General features: G+C 44.9%; 1 protein-coding gene across 1 annotated transcript in view; it reads right to left on the bottom strand.

Moving 5' to 3' along the window:
• Positions 1-23150, bottom strand: part of FIGLA (folliculogenesis specific bHLH transcription factor) — an 86485-nt gene extending 63335 nt beyond the window's left edge. Inside the window, exons 1-3 of the mRNA XM_025932792.2 lie at positions 22713-23150; positions 19972-20124; positions 18141-18365 (exon numbers count right to left, since the gene is read on the bottom strand). Coding sequence (XP_025788577.2) covers positions 18141-18365; positions 19972-20124; positions 22713-22919 — 585 coding nt within the window. The 5' untranslated portion in view covers positions 22920-23150. The remainder of the gene's footprint in view (positions 1-18140; positions 18366-19971; positions 20125-22712) is intronic.
• Between the last annotated feature and the right edge of the window lie 4 nt (positions 23151-23154).

The following is a 23154-nucleotide window of genomic DNA, read 5'->3' as shown; positions in this document are numbered from 1 at the left end:
AACACACAGCCGCCGGGAAGGGTGAATCGCAGACACCCACACTAGCAGACGCTCACCAATCTGGACCAACCAGCTCTCTCACGGTGGAGGGATGCTGTAGGGGTCTCAAATTCCATTAAAAGAAACAAAACCAAGGCAAAAGCCATGATACCCATTGCCAAGACGGGCTTACCTCCTGCACGGCATCTTATCCATTCCTGGTCTTCCACTGTGGGCTGTTGTTTTGCTTTGTTGTTGTTGTCTTTTGAGTGTCTGCTTAATGCACCCAGCTAATCTGCAGAGCAATGTTTTCTTCCCATCCTGCAGCCCCACACTTGTCAGAGCTGCCTGGAATTCCACCAGCAATGCAGCTTCTCCGCGTCAGTGGTAATTACAGACGACAGAGGCTGCTACTCCTTGACAAAAGGCTTTCGTTCCTGCTCGTCCCTTACAGCCCTGCCGTCAGAATTAAATCCATTTCCCGCACGAGGCTGGGAGGAAATGAGAGCTCTCCTGGCCGAGTGCGCTGACAAAAGGACGCTTGGCGGCGCCCACAGCGCCCCCTCTAGCGGGCCACTGCCCGGCTGCCCCAGGGCGGCGGTGCTGCAGTGCCCCCACCCGCAGCGCGCGCCGCCCGCGCTGCCGCAGTCCCGCCGCTCGGCCTCTGCTCACGTCCACTCCGGCACCACCAACTGCCCGCAAGAGCCAAGAGCTAGGAAGAAAATCTGAAACGTGAGCTCCCTTAAAGGATGTATCCTCCCTGGGATTAATAAAAGAAAAAAGTCTTGCAGCTGGAATATTTATTGTCTGGGAAGGACATCTGCCTTTAGAAAATTAACTATTAGCGATTTTAATAGCAATTGTTGACCATTTGAATTCTGAGCCAAAATTATCCGTCTGCCAGGTCCATTTTCAACTAGAGCAAAATTTTTGTTGTGCTACTCTCTGGAACTGTGAGCCCAGCTCCTTCCAATTCTCATTACTTCCTCCTCTCACCCCCTCTCCTCATTCCAGAGGGAACAGGTGTTTAGTGAATGGGGAATGGGGAAGGGGATGGAGAACAGAATACTTGGTTACAGTTTCAGACCTGCCAATAACTAGCTGTGTGACCTTGATGAAGTCACTTAACCTTTCTGGGCATTTACTCTGTAAAATGACAGTGTACCTAAGACATCTCCCACTTCTACTTTCTTTTTTTTTTTTTTAATTTTTTTTCAATGTTTATTTATTTTTGGGACAGAGAGAGACAGAGCATGAACGGGGGAGGGGCAGAGAGAGAGGGAGACACAGAATCGGAAACAGGCTCCAGGCTCTGAGCCATCAGCCCAGAGCCTGACGCGGGGCTCGAACTCACGGACCGCGAGATCGTGACCTGGTTGAAGTCGGACGCTTAACCGACTGCGCCACCCAGGCGCCCCTCTACTTTCTGACAGTGTTTCTCAATATGCCCTCAGAGTAGGCATATCAAGTGGTTGCTTGGGACTTTAGACCCGCATAATCTCACCAGCTCCCTCAATCAGCATTTACTCGGTTTTTAAAAATGTGAATGCAGGGCAAGTATGGTTTCCAGAAAAGCCCCCTGGTCATTTTCCCCAACCAGTTCATGGCCCCTTTGCTCCCTGTAGGTTCCAGGGCACCATGGCCTTAAGACACTCCCATAAAAACCACAGACCCCGCCACAGTGCTGCTACAGAATCAGAATCTCTGGAGGTAGGCCTAGGAATCCATATTTTTAATAAGCATCCCTAGTAATTCCTTCATACACTAACATTTAAAAAATGCCACTCTATGTGAGCTACTAGTGATGTAGAAGAGAAAATGCCCACAACAACCCCAGAACTGAAAAATATTCTGAGACACTAGAACTGTGTCTTTCTGCTGTAGCTCTTCCAACCCTTCCACCCCCCCCCCCCCAAGTCTCAATCCCCTCTTTCTCATTCATTCCCCTTTCACTTTCAGAATTGAGTCCACAAGCACTCTCCCCATTCACCTGTCAAAACCTGCTAGAATTACAAGCAATTCAGCTAACAGGGCCCAAGGTCTGTCTGGCCAGAACCAGGAAGTGATGTGTTTATTGAGACACTTCAAGTGGCTATGCACTATATTTAATTTTAGATATATTTTGTAAGTGATATTTGGTACTGAGTGATGATATCTAGGGAATCAGGAACATCTTTTCCAGAGCCCTGAAATCATAGGTATGGTGGGACCTTTTCTGAAATAGAACTCAAAAAGAATAGAGAATTTTTGTTTAGTCCAGAAATAACAGGCTTCATAAATCCCCTTAAGTCATCTCCAACACTCAAATATATCACTTCATGATATATTATTTAGCTTTCTCAAACTAATAATTGCAAACTCTTGTTGGCTCCTGCCACTGCTCTGAGGGCTTTACATGCATTTTTATTCATTTAATCCTCACAAGAACTCCATAAGATCAGTACTATTACTCCTATTTTACAGTTGAAAAGATTGAGGCACAGAGAGGTTAGGTAACTTGCTCAAGGTCACACAGCTAGTGGATGGCTGAGCCAGGATTCAAACTCAAGCAATATGTCTCCAGAGCTTATGAGCCCTAACCACTACCCTGCACATGGCTTCTTGGAGGGGACAAAAAAATTAACTTTAAAAAGTAGAACTGGGGGCGCCTGGGTGGCTCAGTCGGTTAAGCCTCCGACTTCAGCTCAGGTCACGATCTCAGGGTCCGTGAGTTTGAGCCCCGCGTCAGGCTCTGGGCTGATGGCTCAGAGCCTGGAGCCTGTTTCCGATTCTGTGTCTGCCCCTCCCCCGTTCAGCTCTGTCTCTCTCTGTCCCAAAAATAAATAAACGTTAAAAAAAAAAAAATTTTTTTTTAAAAATTAAAAAAAAAAAAAGTAGAACTGGCACACCTTCATGGTTCAGTCAGTTGAGCATCCAACTCTTGATTTCAACTTAGGTCATGATCCCAGGGTCATGGGATTGAGCCCTGCATCTGGCTCCATGCTGAGTGTGGAGCCTGCTTAAGATTCCCGTGCCCGCACCCCCCGCCCCCCGCTGCCTCGCTACCCCTCTGCCCATCTCCCCGACTCATGCTCTCTAAAAATTAAAATAATAAAAAGCAGAACTAGAACTAGTACAAGTCACTGATAAAGTTGATAGGCTGATATACATTCTTTTCCCAAAAAAGTGATTCTGTTCTTCTACTCCTCAGTCTTAAAAAAATAAATCCTCCAGCTTCTCTTAGATGCCACCTGAATGTGACAAGTGCTGGAAAGATTAGCACCATCCTGTGGCTTTAAGAATTGTTCAAATATCAGATAGGAAGCAAGACTTCAACATATAAATTTCCATATTGATAGCCTATATGGAATTTTAGTTGAAGTTCCTGAAGTTCTTGCTCAATTCCAAATTCACTTTGAAATCCAACAAAGGGACTTGAAAAAAGGATTTTCAAAAGTTGTCTATATAGGCTATCCTGGGAAGATCACTAGAATTCAGAGTCCACACCACAAAAAGCTCAAGCTACCTAGCCCTTAACTAGGGACATAGAAGACACCATGTCAGACCCAGAAAAAATCACATTTGGCTAGCCTCCAATAGCCAGTTAAAATTAGATTTTCTGACTGGTTTGCAATAAAAAAATTTTTTGCAGTAAAATTATTTCTAATCCCCAGGTCTCTTGACAAAAAATGTTTCTGGCCAGCAATAACTTATAGAGAGAGCAGATGGCAGTATATCAGACACCCACAGTGTTTCCACCTCCTGATATTCGTGTCCTGGGGTAATCCCCTCCCCTTAGGTGCGGGCAGGACCTGTGACTTGCTCCTAACTAATGGAATACAGCAAAGGGAATGGGATGCCACTTCTGTGATTGCATTACGTAAGATTCTTCAACTTGCTGACTTTCTCGATCACCTTCTTGGTTTGCATGCTTTGATCAATCAAATAGCAATGCTAGGACGACCTACATGGCAAGGAACTTAGGGTGACACCTGACCAACAGCCAGCTAGAAACTGAGGTCATCAGTCCAAAAGTCCTAGAGGAAATGAACTCTGCCAACAACCATGTAAGCTTGGAAGCAGATCCTTCCCCAGCCAAGCCTTCAGCTGAGACCCCAGCCCAGACTGATACCTTGATTTCTGCCTTGAGAGTAAGCTTAAAGCAGAGGACCCAGCTAAGCCATGCCCAGGTGTGACTCCTGACCCACTGAAATGGTGAGATAATGAATGTGTTAAGTTCCACGTTCGTGGTAATTTGTTACACAGCTTTAGATAACCAATACAGTGCCTTAGCACCCTCCAGGCCAAAGCATACTTATCAGTTGCCTTCCCCAGGTCATGCCAGAGGTTCTGGAGGAATTGACACCCCAGGGGATCAGTTTTCAACCAACGGCCATCGGGAATCTATGAATAGCCCACCTCCCTCATTCCTGGGTGTTAGGAAGACACCACTGAGGCATGCTGTACACAGTTTCCCAGAGTGCCTCAGCAGGACTGAGCCCCAGAGGCCCCCAGTAGTATCCTCCTCAGTCATGCATGTTTCATAGTCTGGCTTTTCTTCCTTGTATTACTTTCCCACTCCTCTATTAGTGGTTCCTGGCCTTGTCTCCCAAAAAAACTATAAATCATGGCCTACTTTTAGGGAAATCAAATTTAAGATAGGAGAGTGGGGGGGGGGGGTGGAGAATGACAGTGCTTTCAAAGTAAGACCAATGATAAATTCTAAGTCTAGGTCTCCTGAAGATGCCCCTCTCCCAACAAGCAAAAGTGTGCCCAACCCTATGGCTGAGGTGTGCTGTGGAAAGAGAACTGAACTAGGAGTCTAGGGCCTGGGGCTCGTCTCAGTCCCAGTGACTGGGTGGACTCAGAAAGGACTGACCCCAGGTCTCACTTCCTGGCTGTAAAGTAAGGGTAACAGCCCTTGCCCTCTGGTAAGGGATGAACTGTGCTCCTCTACCTGCCCTCTACCACCAATCCCTACATTGAAGTTCTAACCTCCAGAACCACAGAATGTGACTATATTTGGAGATGGGGGTCTTCAAAGAGATAATGAGGTAAATTAATGAGATAATTAAAAATGAAAAAATTAGGTGTCCTCTAATCTAGGACAGGTGTCTTTATAAGAGGAAATGTTGACACAGGCTGCCATAGAGGGAAGACCATGTGAAGATACAGGGAGAAGTCAACCACCAACAGCCAAGGAGAAAGGAAAACCAACGCTGCTGACACCTTGATTTCTTGATCTCACACAAACTTCTGTTGCTCAAGTCACCCAGGCCAGGCTACTTTGTTATGGTGGCCCTAGAAAACTAATGGTCTCCTACCATCCAGGGTTGTCATGGAGACAAAATAGGACACCAAGCCTTAGTAAGTTTTACAGTCTTATTACAGACTAGAAAGACACAGTTAAACCATGGTCATAGAGGGAAGAGTCATCAGGGTGAGGTAGAGAGGCCCCCGACTCCAGAGGAAAGGCAGTCCTTATTACAAAGTGGCAGAGAACTTGGCTGAATTGTGTCCTAGTGTTTCATAGAAGGTAGAACTTACAAGTGATGAAATTAGATATTTAATGGAGGAGATTTCTAAGCAAAATAGTGAAGGTGCAACTAGCGTCCTTCTCACTATTTCTAGCAAAATGCAAGAGGAAAGATGAATTAAAGGAAGACTCTTTAAACACCAAGGAGCCAGAGCTTGAAGACTGGGAAAATTCTCAGCCCATCTACATTGCAAAACATGACAAAGCTTGTTCTGAAGGGAGTATGAAGGGTGTGGCTGAATAACCATTTGATAAAGAGGTCATGGGTGTAACTCATGGACCTAATCGGCCATCTCAGCAGAGGTCAGGAATAGAGATGGGTTTTTCCAGCAAAGACAGTGCCATTTTGAACTAAAGGGAACAGAAAAAGCAGGACAGAATGAAGGAAGGCTGTTAAACTTCTTGGATTCTACTGGAGGAGACCACAAAACTATTTGGTTGCAAAAGTACACTGTTCTTCCAGGAAAGGAGAGAATGACCCCCAAGGTGATTCAGAGATCATCAGCACTGCCATTCCAACCACAGGTCCAGGGGCCAAGTTTGTTTTCTCCTGGCTTCAGGGGGCAGGGCCACTGCAGAGCTGTGTGGGGTGAGGCTTTCACCACAGTGGACCTGGAAGGTGGGACACTGCCAAAGAGGATTATTATGACGGCTTAAGATATAATGGAATTTGTCTTGCTAGGTTTGGAGCTTGCTTGGGACCCATCACTCCTTTCTTCTTTCCAATTTCTTCCCTTTGGAATGGGAATGTCTGCCCTAGGCCTGCTCACCATTATACTTTGGAAGCACATAACTTGTCTGGTTTCACAGGTTCACAGCTAGAGAAGAATTTCACCTCAAGATGAATCATATCTCAAGTCTCAACCATACATGATTTAGAGGACATTTAGATGAGACTTTGGACTTCAGAATTTAGAACTGATGCTGGAACAAGACTTTTGGGGATGTTGAGATGGAATGCATGTATTTTGCATGTGTTAAGGGTATGAAGTTTTAGAGTCAGGCACCAAAAACCATCGACTGAATTGTGCCCTGCAAAATTCCTATGTTAAAGCCCTAACCCCCAGTGTGACTAAGAGCCAGGGATTTTAGGTGGTTGTTAGGGTTAAATGAGGTCATAAGGTTGGGCCCTTAATTCAATAGGATTGGTGTCCTTATAAGAGGAAGAGAGACAAGAGTTTGCTGACTGCACACACACTGCTTGCTCTCTCTCTGCCCCCACCATGCGAGGCCAGAGAGAGAAATCTGCAAACCAGGAAAAGCAACCTCACTAGAAACCAAAACTGTTCAGCCTTGATCTTGGACTTCTCAGCCTCCAAAACTGTGAGAAATTTCTGTTGTTTAAGCCACCCAGTACAGGATTTATATTACGGCAGCCCAAGCAGATTATATACTTTCTGTGCCTTGGTTTATCCACCTGTAAAACAGGGATAATCATGCCTATCTTATAGGACTGTTATGAGAACAAGGGAACATATGGAAAGTATGGGAACAGATACAGCATATAACAAGTGCTAGGTCTTTGTGAGCAGTTGTTACAGAGATGAAGACGGTCTCTGTGGTCAAGGTGCTTGGGTGTCTAACTTGCATAAGGTGTATTATGGATTTAGCTGGGTATTTAGACAGCCTTGAAAATTCTCACTGCCAATGGCCAAGGCTTACCACTCCTTACTTTTCTAGCTTAAGTTTATATTCCTATTAAAGTTAATCTCCCCAAGAAGGGTAATAGGCACTTATTCCTCAAGTGATGAAAATAGATAGAATGAAAGATAATAGCTATGGGTCCTGAAAGGATAAGGATGGAAACCTCAGAGGAGCTGGGGGATAAGCATGAAGGCTGAAGACCCTGAAGCCTATTTCTTCTAAGCATGAAATTAAGGAAAAAGAGTTGAGTAGATGTGTGACAAACAAGGCCATTTAAAGGGTAATTGTAAAGCTTTGAATTATCACAATTTTTAAGAGACTTCAAGACTTTCAAGACTGCATTTATTTGTCTCTAGAAGGTAGCCCTGGGCTGGCACTTTTCACTTTTCATACTTGGGGGAGCCTGAAACAGAGAAGAAATTCCCTTATAAACGGCTAAATGATAATAACAGTTCCCAAAAGAACTATATAAATTTTTTCATTAGTAATCAAAAATGTTTAAGTTTAAAGATATCATTTTTTATCTATTAAAATTCTATCATTTTAATAGATCCCACTGTTAGCAAGGATATGGTGAACTCGGCACTCAGAACTGATGGTATAAGTTGGCCTCATGCAAGTCCTAGATTGTACCTACCTGTGACTCAGGACTTCCACTTCTAGGAATCTATCCTAAAAATAAATAAAAAAATTTTTTTAAATATAGAAAGAGGTAAATACATCAGGCTATTTGCCATGTTGATTAGAACAAAAAACTGAAAACTTAAATGATCCCCAATTAGAAAACCCTTCCATTCAATTGATCATTAAAACTTGTGATAAAGACTACACAGTAACCTCAAACATGTCAATGGTAGAATAAGAAGAAATACAACACAGTGTTATATACCCTGTGATAATTTAATTCAGTTGTGTAAGAAAAAAATTTGGAAGCATTTTAGTATATTTCCATCCATGGTTTTACTAAGATGGTAAGATTACTTTGGGTCTTAATATTCTGAAATCTCAACCTGAAGAAAAAGCCAAACCCATGACTAAAAATAAAGCCACTCCAATCTTTCACTGTGGAAAATAAAGTACTACAGTCACATGCTTTAATTCAGGTTATAAAAAACACATTTACCTATTTCCTAGCCCACTCTCATTTATATTTCAAGGGTCAGTGTTTTTTAGAACAAAAGGCAGTAAAGAGTTTAACACTATTACACATATGCTCTGATTCCATCCTTCACTGACCCACTGGATATTGGTCAAGTTCCTTCTGTTTTCTAGTTTCCTGACATGTAAAATGGATATAATTATACATCACAAGGTGGTCATGAAAATTACAATGTTATTATGTATACACCACCAGGAATAGTGTCCAGCACAAAGTATCAATAATTTTTCTGTTCTTAATCAAGTCTTTCCACTATGCATTAAGCTAACTTTTTGAGCTCAAATTTAGCTTTAAAAGTTTCATTTAATTTTTTTTAAACTTTTCACATACTTATAATGTGTTAAACCTAAGAGATAAGTTCATGTATTGCTAGGTTTACCCACAGTTAAAAGATAATTTATTCCAATAGCCTACAGTCTAGTGTATTATAGATCATTGTCTTAGTTTGGATTTAAGTGTTAACTAGAAAATTCCAGGAATGTAGTATTTAAGTATCAGAATATGAAAACTTGCTAAAGATTATCAATTTTGCCTTATTCTCACAGTTCATTAAAAAAAAAAAAAATGCCTGTTGGCCTCATCTAAGCAGTTGAAGGTCTAGGAAGAGGGTGGTCTGAGGGACAAACCCAGCTTGCTGCTCAGCCCCTCTGATAAGGCAGGCGTGCTCCTGTTGTTGGTTGTATAGCTGCATGGTTTGACATATTATCCAATGTAACCTTCCCTCCACCCACTGAGCCAAGACTTGGGGGAGGGGCCAGGGACTGAGGTAGATAGATACCAACCAGAAGTCCACATTTAGCTTCATAGTTCAGTTCCCAGGAACAACAGTCTGAAAAGCAAGGTTCTCATTTGAAAGAAGCTGACTTTGTTGAAAGGGAGAATAATAAACATGTGGGTTCTGGTGGGCCAGAGCTCAGATGGCAGCTCCGGTGGTCACAAAGCAGGGAGGAGGCAAGACATGATGTGGGAGAAGATTTCCTACAACCAAAAATGGAAATGAAAGTTGAAATAGCAGGAAGTAGTTATTTGGAGGGGATGGAACTTGTCTGTAGAAGCTGCCTGATTCCTAATCCCTGGGAAGGGCCCCTGTACCACACCTTCCTGGGGAAGAGTTACATAAGGGAACAGAACCCAAGAAAGATAAAAAAGAATCTGAGGAAAGCCAGGATTTGTACCCACTTCTCAGAATGTAGCCTCTCACAGTTTAGTGACCACATGGCTGAAGGAATTTTTAAGTATGTGCCTGAGGGCAGCTACATAGCCCATCTAGGAGTGGGAAAGCCAGGGAGACAAGAAGATGCCTGGGTTCTGAAGGCAGGCAGCCCAGTGAGCCTGGCCTAGAGAAGAGAAGCCATAGTGGGGTCATGGACATTCACAGCAGATGTCAGCTCAACAAGACTGGGGGCCTAAGGATTAGCTGGGGAAATACACATGAGCATTCTCCTTCCAGCCTCCAGCCATAGCACACACACTCCTTGCTGTACCTAAAGGAGGACAAGAGGATCTCCTAGGGGAGACAGGGCAAAGAGTCCCACAGGGATTCTGAACATTAAACTGGTAACAGTATTTACTCAAAGAAGATAGACTTTAATGGGCTAAGAGAATCTTCCCACCATCTGAGTCATAAGGTCTTTACTAGGTTCTCAAAAACAAGTAGAATACAGTATAGAAAGTAAAGTTATATTTCTTCCCATATAAATTGTGCTCACAATTGTCAGTCCTGCTTTGATGTGTGCAAATCCAGCCAGGACCCAGAGATCAGAACCCAGCATGGTCACCACAGCCCTGCCACCTCATAGAGTTGTACAGATGATCTTCCAGCAAATAAAGCTCCTTTATAATGAGCAGGGTTTTGGCCACCAAGCCCCACATGGTCTTTCTCTTCCCTTGGGGGCCTGGTCCAAATTGCATGAAGCAGGGAAACTCTGCTCCTAGGTTCTTCTCACCTCAGAGCACTGAGGCAGGTGCCCCACGCCCATCTTCCACACTAGCATTGCTGGAAGGACACATTCCTGGGAGGAAAGTCTTCCAAAAAAGGAGTGATCCAAAGAGGACCAGAGGAGTTCCCCCCAAAATAATCAAGCTATATTTATGGTTCCTTTACCCTCCCACTAGGAGATCTGCCTTTAAAATGATGTCTTTGGGGTCCGTTTCATTGCTAACCCATTCTGGATAACTCAGAGGTTAGAAAAAGGGGAGACGGGAGAGGGCAGGAGGACACACTGACCTCCCTGAGGGGCAGGCTTATGTGGGCCTAGTACTTGATGGCTTCCTGCTAACCCAAAGAGCAGTCTGTCTTAAGGGAGGTCAGGAGCACATCAGAGGAATCCTGCCGCTAACTTTGAGAGACCTTTCCACTCAATTCTTACAACCCTCCTCTCTATCCATGTGGGACCAACGAGTTTGGGTCTTTTATAAAACTCTTATAAATTCCCTCCAGAAGTCCACTAGAATAAATCAAGACCTATTTCAATTAATTTTTTTAATTCAATTAAAATTTTTTTAGCATTTATTTATTTTTGAGAGACCGAGCATGAACAGCGGAGGGGTAGAGAGAGAGGAGACACAGAATCTGAGGCAGGTTCCGGGATCAGAGCTGTCAGCACAGAGCCTGACATGGGGCTCGAACCCATGAACTGCGAGATAATGACCTGAGCTGAAGTCAGACACTTAACTGACAGAGCACCCAGGCACCCCTTACTTCAACTAATTTAACTACCAAGCCCATCATATGTGAGAGAAATAGAAATTATTGGCTTTCTCAAATTATGTTCAGCTCACCAGGTAGACATCTTGTCAAACATACCAAACCTCACACACATTCACAAAACCCACTTTTTGTTTGATTTTTCTGTGGGGACAGAAGATTGAGAGTTCCAACAAAAGAAATCTCCCTGTCTTATTTTCATGAAGAAATTCACCTTTCCTCTAACATTTTCTTCTCATCTTTTTTTTTTTTTAAACGTTTATTTATTTTTTTGGGACAGAGAGAGACAGAGCATGAACGGGGGAGGGGCAGAGAGAGAGGGAGACACAGAATCAGAAACAGGCTCCAGGCTCTGAGCCATCAGCCCAGAGCCCGACGCGGGGCTCGAACTCACGGACCGCGAGATCGTGACCTGGCTGAAGTCGGACGCTTAACCGACTGCGCCTCCCAGGCGCCCCCATTTTCTTCTTATCTTGGTCAGACTGGGACTCAAGAGTTTCCCTTGGGTGCTGCTTGGATCTCTTCCTGAGTAGCTGCACCCAGGGGAACCCTCCACTGGAGGTGGCATCACTCTGAGGTTAGACGGATCCTGATTGTATGCTCCAGACCTCACCTTTCCAAAGCTCCAGGGAAAAAAACCAACATCCATATCATCACAGCAACAATCCCTCAGTCCCCAGAATTTAGAAGACACACTCACATCCTGAGCCAACACAACCACTGGAGCAGCCTCCACACTTGGAGTCCCAGCACTCTTGGTCCAGGGCTGCAAAGTTTAACACCCAAACTGGTGGTACAACAAGGTGTCTGGGGGCCGACAACCCAGCGAGCACCCACCACATCAAAAGGAAGTGCAAGTTTCTAAAATATTCTGCTGCTACGTTCATCAGAATATACCCCCTAGGCCCCAGTGAACACCGGGGCAGACAAATGTGATTCCCAGGGAAAAGCCTAGACCACCACACTACTGTGGTAGAATTTTTGCTATCACATAGAGCCAGTTCCTGGCAGAAATGTGAGAGGGAAGACAGGAGATAGTTGCTTCAAGGCCTTCCCAGGGTGCTAATGAATTCATCCCAGCTAGTTAGATCATTCCATTTCAGAGCTTAAAATGCTATTAGAAGAAATGCTCCCAGTGATTAATTTCCACACACGGATTACCACAATCTGCAGAGGGAGTAGTGGAAATCTACCATCCACATAGGCTTCTTCCTCTCAGAAACTCTCCCAAGGAATACTCCCACACCAGGCTAAAATTTTACAAGTGTGTGATGGCAGAACACCCAGGCCCCAGACCAGGCACTTATGTTCATCCACATACTCCTTTCCAGAGTCCCTCTGACCCCAGCACAATTGGCATCTCACTCCAACACAGAGGATGGCCTTTGTCCAGGGACACAGCCTCTGCAGGATCATAGGCAACTGTGAACAAAACTCAGAGCCTTGCGTGATAGGAAATGCTCAAACCATAAACACAGGTGTCAAACAAAAGAAATAAGCAATGGTGGGTCAGTAAACATCTTGCCACCCAGCAATGCCCAATCCCAAAACAGCAAAATCCTACACTTGAAAATCCAATCCTAAATGAGCCTTGCCAGGATCCTGACATTGATCCCTACTCCTACCAAGGCCAGATGCTGCAGCTTCACATGGCTCAGGGCCCTCTCCATTCGCACACATACTTGCTGATTCAGTCCCCAAGTGAACCTGCTCTGGCCCGAGAAGTTAATCTCCATGCCTGCCATCAGCAGATTCTTATGTACTTCATTTGGGATTTTTGCCTCTCAGGAATGTTGTTGATCTTGCACAGGCTGTTCTGACCCCATCCTCAAATCCCCAAAAATGCCCATCTCTGCCAGCACCAGGATTCCACTCCTCAGATCCTCTCCAAGGGCAGGAAGAAGGGTGCCATTCCTGCAAACTGAAGCTGGAGGAGGCCTGCGTCCCAAATCCTAAGCCCCTCTGTACATAAGCATTTCAGTCCAATGAGTCACATCAGCTATCCCCAGGTTTCTGGTTAGGGTGTCTGGCCAGGATCCTGAAACCCTATATACTCACTTCTTCATGTAAACTACACTGACCCCTTATGAGAATTGTTTGGCAAATAAAGGTCAGGCTGAGCTTTGTTTCCCTGGTCCCTCTCACTTCATATTGGTTCCTGATTATAAAATGCAAGCTTTTATAAAGTTAGTAAAAGTGATGTTGAATAATTGCTCAAGCCACATGCAAATTAGAATCTCAGAGTTAAACCTATTAGCCAGGAAAAAAACTAGTCAGAAAGATAGTCACACAGTAGGCACTTAAAAGAGAAAAAAATCACTTCCCCCTTTCCATCCTGAACAATTCAGTCCTAATGCTGTTAGCTCACAGTGAGATGGGGGAGGGACACGGTGGCCTTGAGCGAGCCATTGGAGACCCAGCAGGGTGAGGATGGCACCCACACATAGAGGTGGCCTAATACAGGACGTCAGAGACCAAGCAGATGAGGGGAATGGCCACACAGTGGGGAGGCTCAGTGCAAAGTGATGAAGTCCAATCAGCAGGAGAGGGGTCTTGGAAGGGCAGTGTGGTAAGGGGAGTCAGACCCAAGCCAGCAAGGAGGGTGCCCAGGCAGAGGGCAGCATAGCATGGGGAGAAGCAGCCCATGCCAAATCAGGCAGCCATGCGTATGTGCAGGTGACCTCACATGGTGACCCGGAGTCCAAGCAGGATGAGGAGACACCCATGTGTGGGGTGAGGGATGGCCTGAGTGGAATGTGAGAGCCAAGGAGAAGGTTCTTACGGAGGGGCAGCTAATCATGGTGTTGTTATGGGCTGAATAATGTCCCTTCAAAATCCATATGTTGAAGTCCTAACCCCCTACCTCAGAATGTGACTGTATTTGGACATAGGGCCTTAAAAGGGGTGATTAAGTTAAAATGGAGGGTTGGCACCAGTTCAATATGAGTGGTGTCCTTATAAGAGAAAATTGGGGCACACACATGCAGAGGAAAGACCGTTTGTGAGCCAAGAAGAGAGGCCTCAGAAGAAATCAAACTTGCCAACACCTTGATCTTCGACTTCCAACCTCCAGAACTGAGAGAAATAAATTTATGTTGTTTAAACCACTTACCCTGTATATTTTGTTACAGCAGCCCTAGCAAACTAATACAGGCGCTAAAGCCCAAAAGGGGTGAAGAGAAGAGCCAGGCATGGGGGAGACAGCACAGAGAGGAGAAATGAGTTACACACAGGGTGTCCTTGATGAAAGACTCATTCCAGGGCTAGGGGTGGGAAAGGGCATGATGCTTGAGCTCAGAACATCTTCTGCCAGAAAGGAAATGATCAAAGAATGATAGTGACAGGTCAAGCGGAAAGTTAGCCCATTTGATGGGGCTTTCACTGGCCACAACGAGGACAATTTGAATAACAAAATAAATAATGAAATGCTAAGATATTATGATGATATAATAATTACTGAATTAAATAGAAAACCATTAAAATGAATATAGAAATAACCAAAAGGTTCTACAATAAGTCAATGGTTAAACTGTGGCACATCCATCCCATGGACTAATACTCAGCAATGAAGGGGGAGGGGTGTGAATAGACTTTTAATACAATGACTGGGACGATCTAAAGGGCACTGTGCTAAGTAAAAAGACCAGACTTTAAAGAATACACACTGAATGATTCCATATAGTATAGAACACTCCCCAAATGATAGAGAGATGGAGAACAGATTACTGGTGGTCAGTGGGTAGAGAAAGTGGAGATGTGGGGGCAGTGGATGATAGCAGGCAGGAGAGCTTTATGGGGGTGGAACCGTGCTAGATCTTAACAGTAGTGGTGATTCCACAAATCTACACTTGTGATAAAAGGACAGGGAACTAGACACACATAGTACCCATATCGATTTTGTTTTGATATTGTACTATAGTTTCAGGAGATGCAGTCATTGAGGGAAAGAAACCAAGTTAAGGGTACATGGGACTTCTCTGTACTATCTTTGTAACTTCCTGTGCATCTATAATTATTTCAAAATTAAAAGTTTCATAGATACAGAATGTTGGTGAAGAACAGGATATCAAGAGAGCTTCAGAGCACCTCCACACAAAATACGGATCACAAAGTAAAAAGGTTAACTTTACAGTAGAGAGGCCTGGAAGTTATTACATTAAGGGATGGAAGTGAATATCCTCAGTAATAGGACAAATCAAAATGTACCCCATTTAATAAGATGCAATGGGTAGACAATAGCATCACTTCCATGCCGTTCCCGCCAAAGATGTAGATCTGAATCTAATCGGGGGAAAGAGACAAACTCAAATCAAGAAACATTCTGCAAAACAACTGGCCTGTAATCTTTCAGTGTGTCAAGGTCATAAAAATCATGACAAGACCAACAAAATGTTCCAGACAGATGGAGGCTAAAGAGACATGACAATTAAATGCAACTCATGATTCTCAGCTGGTCCTTCTGCTAGAAAGGACATTCAGACTGTTGGTGAAAACCTGAATGGAGCCTGAGGATTTTGAGGCAGTAACGCCACAACATTAACTTCCTGATTTTGATGGCTACACTGTGGTCATGTAAGGCAATGTCCTCGTTTATAGGAAATGCATACTAATTAAGGGCGATGGGGCATCAGGTTGGCAACTTATTCTCAAATGGGTCAGGAAAAAAGTTATTTGTACTGTACTTGTGACCCTTCGATAAAGTGTTTCAGAATAAATGCTTTTATTTTAAAAATAAATGATTTGAATGTCAAAGAATGAGAAACCCTTCACAAAACTGATGAAATCCTAGAACATTTCTGCAAAAAAAAAAAAAAAAAAAAGTCACTCTTTACATTCAGGCCTGGAAAGTCGCACTTGGCAGAAGTTACATGCATATATAAAAATCTCAAAAACATGATTCTAAAAACATGATTTAGTCTAAGAATTAGCATGCTCTTTCAACTAGCAATTTAAACTGAGTTAACCAAAAGACTAAAACTTAAGTGTTTTGTTCCCTTTCTTAAAGAAAGTTGTTAGAACTTTTCTGTTTCTTAATAGAAAATGTTAGTCCCCGCTTTAAATCTACTTACTATAAACAGCCTATTTCCAGGATCAATTATCCTTGGAAGACAAAGACCTCCTGTACATCCCTGCTGCTGGTGTTGCTAAGCATATGCCTACTGTGCTTCCTTTTAGGTTCCACTCCCAGCCCAGGCCCAAAAAGGAATGGCAGGAAGGTATAGCCAAGCAGCTCACCCCAAGAATGACATGGTGATACCTATCTGACAAGGATAAGTGAGGATTAAATGCAAGTAAGATTCTTGCCTTAATACCGAGTATATATTAAAACATTACTATTTTTTAATATTTTGAGAGTGTGTGTGTGCGTGCATGAACACACACACACACACACGTGAAAGCAGGGGAGGGGTGTGTGTGGCGGGGAGAATCCCAAGCAGGCTCAGAGCTGTCAGCACAGAGCCCAATGTGGGGCTCAATCTCACAAATGGTGAGATCATGGCCTGAGCTGCAATCAAGAATCGGATGCTTGGCTGACTGAGCCACCCAGGCGTCCCAAAACTAACATTACTATTGTTAACAGATAGCCAGGTTCAAGGTTCAGCTCAGGTCAGATCTTCATCCTTACTTTTGTTCCCAGTCATTCCCAGTCGGCTCAGGTAGTAGCAACAGGAATTCAGTCTCCCAAAGGTTGACTGTCAAGGGAAGGTTTGGTTTATAGGTCAAGTGGCCAGAATATAAAAATCTAAAACTGAGCATGTACAAGAAGTAGAACCCTTACAGAACAGTAATCAAGTAAAAAAATGGCAGCCAAGATCAGTCAGCAGAAAGCCTGGAAGACCCAAACCAGAGTAGAGCACTACTAAAGGCCAAGTGAGAAAACTCAGAACAATTGCTACAAACAGAATGCCTGTGGCTTATTGTTGATTACCCACCAATCAATACTGATTGCTCATGATGAGTCCAGCAGATTTAATAATGTATGTCCAAGTGAACACTGACATGCCAGGTATTGTGCTAGACACTTCCCTGACATGATGCCATTTGAGTCTCACAATTATCTCATGTACAAGGTAGTCCAATTATCATTCCCATTCCACAGATGGGAAAACTGAGGATGAGATTCAGCAGCTCACCTAAGGTTACAAAACTAGCATTTGAACCCCAGTGTTGGCTCTCCAGAACCTGCACTCAACTGCTATTTTTTTATTTTTTTTTTCCAACGTTTATTTATTTTTGGGACAGGGAGAGACAGAGCATGAACGGGGGAGGGTCAGAGAGAGAGGGAGACAGAGAATCGGAAACAGGCTCCAGGCTCTGAGCCATCAGCCCAGAGCCCGACACGGGGCTCGAACTCACGGACCGCAAGTTCGTGACCTGGCTGAAGTCGGACGCTTAACCGACTGCGCCACCCAGGCACCTCGCACTCAACTGCTGTTTTAAACTGCCTCCCACCACCAACCAGCATTTGTGACTCCACAGCTCCCACTGCCCCTTATGTCACACTAAGCAACTTGTTACAGTACGCTTGGTTACAGTTCCTACAAGCTGTTCTTGTTTCTAGCAGTCATGTGGCAGGACGGACCAAGGGGTCTCATCAGAGTAACACAGTCACAGCAAGGGCTAAATGCCCACTTGTGGACTTGAAGAGGCAGACTGCTATTTCTATCCAGCAGCTTCATTAGTTTGGCAAAGTACCAGGAGCTATTAAATAAACTCTTATTTTTACTTAGAAAATGCCTTCCAATAAGGCCACTTCAAAAACAAAATGTGTGTGCACACATGTGCATGCATGTCTGTGGTATCACCATTTATCCTTGTGTATGGCAAGCTACTTCTTTCTTTTTCTGGAGGCCTCACAGTCAGAGATATTTTTGATGAGTTATTTAGGGCCATAAAAGGTAAACTTCGGTCTGAAGTGGGTAATTCTGGAGGGGTTGCCTTCCCCTTGAGTTGCTTACCTATTAATTTGGAAACATAATAAATTTTCCAAACTAGCAAACTCCACCTTCCCATTAGGTACTTTCACAAAATGACCTTGTTTCAATCATCTTTCAGCATGGAAAATGCCACACACTTCAAGGAAAATATTTTGAGTTTTTGACATCTATGTGGCTATTTAAGAAAAAACACTTTACCAGACTCCTGGTTGGGGAGATAACTCCGGTCGTGGACATCATGCTCTGGCGACAAGTGTGTGCTGACTCACCACTGCCACCATCTGCCCAGGGCCTCTCCTCCTCGTTCTTCAAGCCCACAGTACAGCTGGCATGTTGGGTGAGGTTTCTCGATAGATCTCTAGCCAATGATATAGGTGGTTCAGAAACATTGTTGCTATAGCTCTGGTGATCCAGATTTTGTCTCTAGAAACCATATGTAGTTGTCAAACAGTATGACAGTCAAGATTCTGAAGATTTAAATCAATATATTCCAAAATTTTAACCAATGAAGTTTCATTTAAGTGATAAGGGCCATTCTTAAGTTATCATGGATGGAGAGAAAATCATTACTCACGAGACTGTATTTGTTTTTCTATAACCTTAAGATGTTGTACAGTTGGCAACTGCATTAAAAATATTATCCCATGGAACAGATCCTGTATTTTGTAATGAATGTAGCACAAAACAAAGCCTTCCTGTTACACATGCAAGGAAAAACTAGGGCAGCCACCTGTTCATGTACAAATGCTATGACCATGCAACTACTCAAGCATCTAATTGGTTCACAGGACAATCCATTCCCACCGTTGCAGAATTTATCCCCTCAGGGGTCACCCAAGTAGGACTAGTGAGTGGACAAGGAAAAAAATGAAAAGAACCATTATATAACCTGGCTATTCCCAGCCTAAATTTTTAGAATGATAATGTTTCTCTACTCTCTGATATCAGTCCTTCTCTTCTGTCCCTAAACACAATCACATTGCTACTTACAAAAGACTTCAATTGATCTAACCACTTTTCTTCTTCCATCCTTTTGATCCTTCTTCCAGTCTCAGATTTCTAGGTTTAATGGACTTGAAATTTGCCATTATACTCTGCCTGGGACCCATTTTACTCTGAGGGCCATCTACACACCCTCAAGCCCCTAATAAGCAGACTTCCAGCCCACTCCTATCCTACACCTCACATTCTGGGCTTCTCCATAGTTTCTTGAGCCACTTCCCACCCTCCGATTCCCAAGATTCTCCCCACCCAACTTTAGGAGCAGTCTTGCTTCTCCACCTTCTTGCCACCTTCTCCTCTCTGATGGCTCCTCCTCCTTCCTGCCAATGGTGTCACTCATGACTCATTTCTAAGGTCTTTCTCTCTTCATATCTTACCTCCTCTGATGACTAATTCACTTACAGGCCTTCAAGTCCTGCCTGACCATGCAACAAACCCATAAAACTAGCCCACAGCTTCCATCACCTAATGGACAGTTGTGAGCTCTACACACTGATAATTGTGCTGACACTACGTGCGTCACAGTTTGCATAGCAGGCTCGTTTATGTCATCCCACAAAATGGTTGAAAATCCCATGAGACTGGTATCCCCAACCATTGCTGAGCATTCCACCAGACTTGTCTTAGAGAGGGCCTCTCCAAGGGAAATGCCTCTTCCTTTCGGTGTCCTGTCTGATGGGAAACCACCACTATAGAGTGGATTTATGGAAGCCTCCTGTCATACCCTAGCTATCAAGGTCCTATTAAAGATGCAGCAGTTAGGAAGCAGGTACCCTGGACAGTGACAGGAGGCAAGTATATAATCAGAAACTTGGCTCCAAAGCTCACACGGATCTGGATTCAAACCCCAGTCCTGACATTTCTTAGCTATGTAGCCTTTACTTGTATTTTGATTTCCTGCTCTGTAAAACATGGATCATAAATAACTCCTAGGATTGTTACAAACTAACCGGAACATATAAATTGCCCAGCACATGGAAAGGGCTCAATAAATGGTGGACATTGTTCTAAATTCTTAAACCTTTACCTCCGAGTCTTTGGCTCCTTCCAAAACATCACTGAGAACTTGTATGTATTCAGTTGCACCTTTAAGGATATCAACCTTGCTAGGCTTCCTGCTTTGGGGAAGAAATGGCACAAGCGCCTTCAGTTTGGCAAAACCACGGTTGAGATTTTTTATCTGGAAAACAAAAAAGCACAGTGACACACAGAGAAGCTAATTCGTACAGATGCCCCCCCCAAACCATAGATGAGGGTTGTGAGGGCTTGCTTTCACAGCTCATGTCTGGGTGGTGAGCCTAAATAGGCATATGCCAGAGTCCCCCCTCCACTGGCAGTGCAGTTGCTGGCAATGGAAGAAGGAGCGGCGTAAACTCAGCACTGTGGGTGGACGGGCTAGCAGGGGGGAAGGGGTCTGTGTTCTTGCTGAACCCTGTCCTCCTCCTCTTAGAGCATACCTGCTGCACTGTAATGTTCAGGCAGTTGGGTAGTGGCTAAAAACTCTAAGTCCATACATCAGGATTTAAAACCCAGCTCCACCACACACATACTAACTTTACAAGAACGTTAGGATACTTCATATTGCCACATTATGGTGTATCTGCTAAGTGGAAAATACCCACCTTGTAAACATCCTTGTGGTGATTAACATAATTGTACATAAAACTCTTCTTCCTGACCTGGTGCATAGAAAGTCCTCCATAAGTGGTACTGATAATGAATAAAATGTGCAAACACTGGTCTACTCAAGCACTGTGCCATCAACTCTTTAATCTCTTTCCCAGCCAAATCAGGTGTTAGTGTCTAGAGAGTCTGCATGTTGGCAGGACTTTAAAGGCAGAATAAGGCTAGCTCTCTATAATTCTCCAGGGTCCAATCCTTCAGCTCACAATGCCTGGAACTCTGATGACCATCCCCCTGGGGGAAAGAGGCCTTGGAAAAAACTGGTTTCCACTACACCATAAAGCCAATATACTCCTGTTAATCGAGAGTCCTCTCCCACTCCAGATCAAAGTCAACAATGGACATAGTTATCTCATTACAGCAGAATACAAAGACCAACAAACATATGAAAATGTGCAACTCTGATGAAAGGACTATAAAATAAAATAGAAATTAAATGCCATTTTTCATGTACCAAGCTGGTAATGTTGTCATTTTGTTAATCATACCCAGCATTGGAGATGGACAAAGGGAACAGTCTTATACCCTGTAAGAAAGGATGAAAATGAGTAAACTTTCTAGAAAGCAATTCGGCAACTTGTATCACAACTTTTGAGATTGTATAGGTCCTATGTTCCAGTAATTCCATTTCTAGTATTTTGAGAGCAATTACACATAGATATATAGACCAGTAAAAAGCTGCAAAAAGCATAAAGACTGGATAAGTTATGGTCTATTTATATGACTATGCAGTAAAAAGCTGAAAGAATGCTTAAGAATGAGGAAATGTTTTTGATAGTGTTAAGTGGAAAAAAACCAAAAATACGTACTAGCTCACAGTTTTATAGAATTATATATGGCACACACATAACTAGAGAAAAAAGACTGGGAGGATATATACAAGATGTCAGTTCATGGTAGTTATATCTGTGTTATGGTTGTTTCTGTTCCCTGGTCGTTTCTGTATTTTCCAGGTGTATTAATTTTGTCGTTGTAAAGAAGAATGAAGGTCATTAGCTTTAAAATAGAGGGTAAAACCAGGATGAATCTCTGCAGAAAGCAATTCCTTCCTGATGGGAAGGCCCATACAAAACGCAAACTACTGAATCAGAATCTTGTTTGAGGCCACATCATCACATCCGATTCCAGGGTTATTTTCACAAAGGGTCCGTGCCTGGTGAAACCAGGCTTTTCCACTCCCTCAGTTTACCCCAACTTCCCCTGTTCTACTTTCACTTGGTCGTTTCTCCTCCCGCCCTTTCCCAAAGCTCCTAGCTGATGCACCGGGGCTCCACTTCCAGAGGACCCGGGCACGGGCGGCAGAACCTCTCCCTCAAGTCCCAAGCCCGAAGGCGCGCCCTCCGTCCTCTCCTGCCCCCACCCCCCACCCCACTCCCCGTTGGACTTCCTCCGCCGCGGCCAAACCCCCAGGTCTGCAAAGAGCAGAAGGGAGGCCAGATTGGACAAATTGGGGGGCCCAGGTTCGATGAGAAATACTAAAAGCCACCAGTAGATGCCGCTCAGACTACGGCGCACAAGACCATTCCGCGTTGTGATTCACCGCGGCGTCCCAGCCTGATTGGGAAACAACACTAGCTGGAGTGCAAGTCCCGTGCGCACCCCGGCACCGTGTTTCCTTACTCTAAAAAAAGAGAAAAGAGTAACTTCCACTGGGCCCCCTCACCCCATACTTGCTTCGAGGCAGAGATGCAGAAGGGAAAGGGGTGGTGGGAGCCCTTTGCACCCAAGCGCCTACCCAGCGCCGAGTGGTTGGGAGATTTAAGCGCGACTCCTGGGCGCTAACCTTTTTGAAAGCACTTGCCAAGGCGAGACATTTTTAACGTTGTCAGGGGCCTCGCGTGTCCCCACTCCCACCCCTTGACCCCGTTCCGGGTGGTCAGCAGGTGAGGAGGCCATCCTAGCGTCAGCGAACGTCTCCCGGACGACGGAACCTCGGGCCTCAGGAGGTTCGAGTCGCCTCGGAACCCCGCGGGTGGGGGTAAGTGGGTGCACGGGCTACCGGCCAGGTGTTTGGTGGCGAGCAGCGGGTCGTGAGGCGGCCGAGCCCGGGTGGCCTTGGGGACCCGCGCGGAGCAGGGCGCTCACCCGTTCGCGCTCCTTGGCGTTGGCCACGCGCCGCCGCTCCAGCACCAACTGGAGGTCCTCGGTGGAGGAGTAGCCGCCCGAGGGCAGCCGCTTGAGCCGGCAGATGGCGGCCAGCTGGGGCAGCGGCCCGAACTGCTCCCGCAGCACGTCCTCCAGCACCTCGGCCTGCGGGACGCTCAGGAGAGCCGGGGCGGGCGCTGCTTCCATGGCGGCGGGCGGCGGGCTGGGGGCGGTGCGGCCTTTCAGCTCCCGCACCTGCGGCTGCCCGAGCTGCGGAGCACGGGGGCGGGGCCTGGGGCCCGGACCACCTGTCCCGGTTCCCCTACCCCGGCCTAATGCAAGTCGGGTGCCGCTCGGGGAGCCGCGTTTCACGAGCTGCACAGGTGATTTTGGTGAACACTGGATTACAGACAGCACCGGTTCTGAAATCTGGCCGCACACT

The sequence above is a fragment of the Puma concolor genome, chromosome A3 (assembly GCF_028749965.1).
Source record: "Puma concolor isolate L17-30 chromosome A3, mPumCon1.1.hap2, whole genome shotgun sequence".
Taxonomy (NCBI): domain Eukaryota; kingdom Metazoa; phylum Chordata; class Mammalia; order Carnivora; family Felidae; genus Puma; species Puma concolor.
The sequence above is the reverse complement of the archived record's forward strand: the minus strand, read 5'-3'. Positions and strand labels throughout refer to the sequence as shown.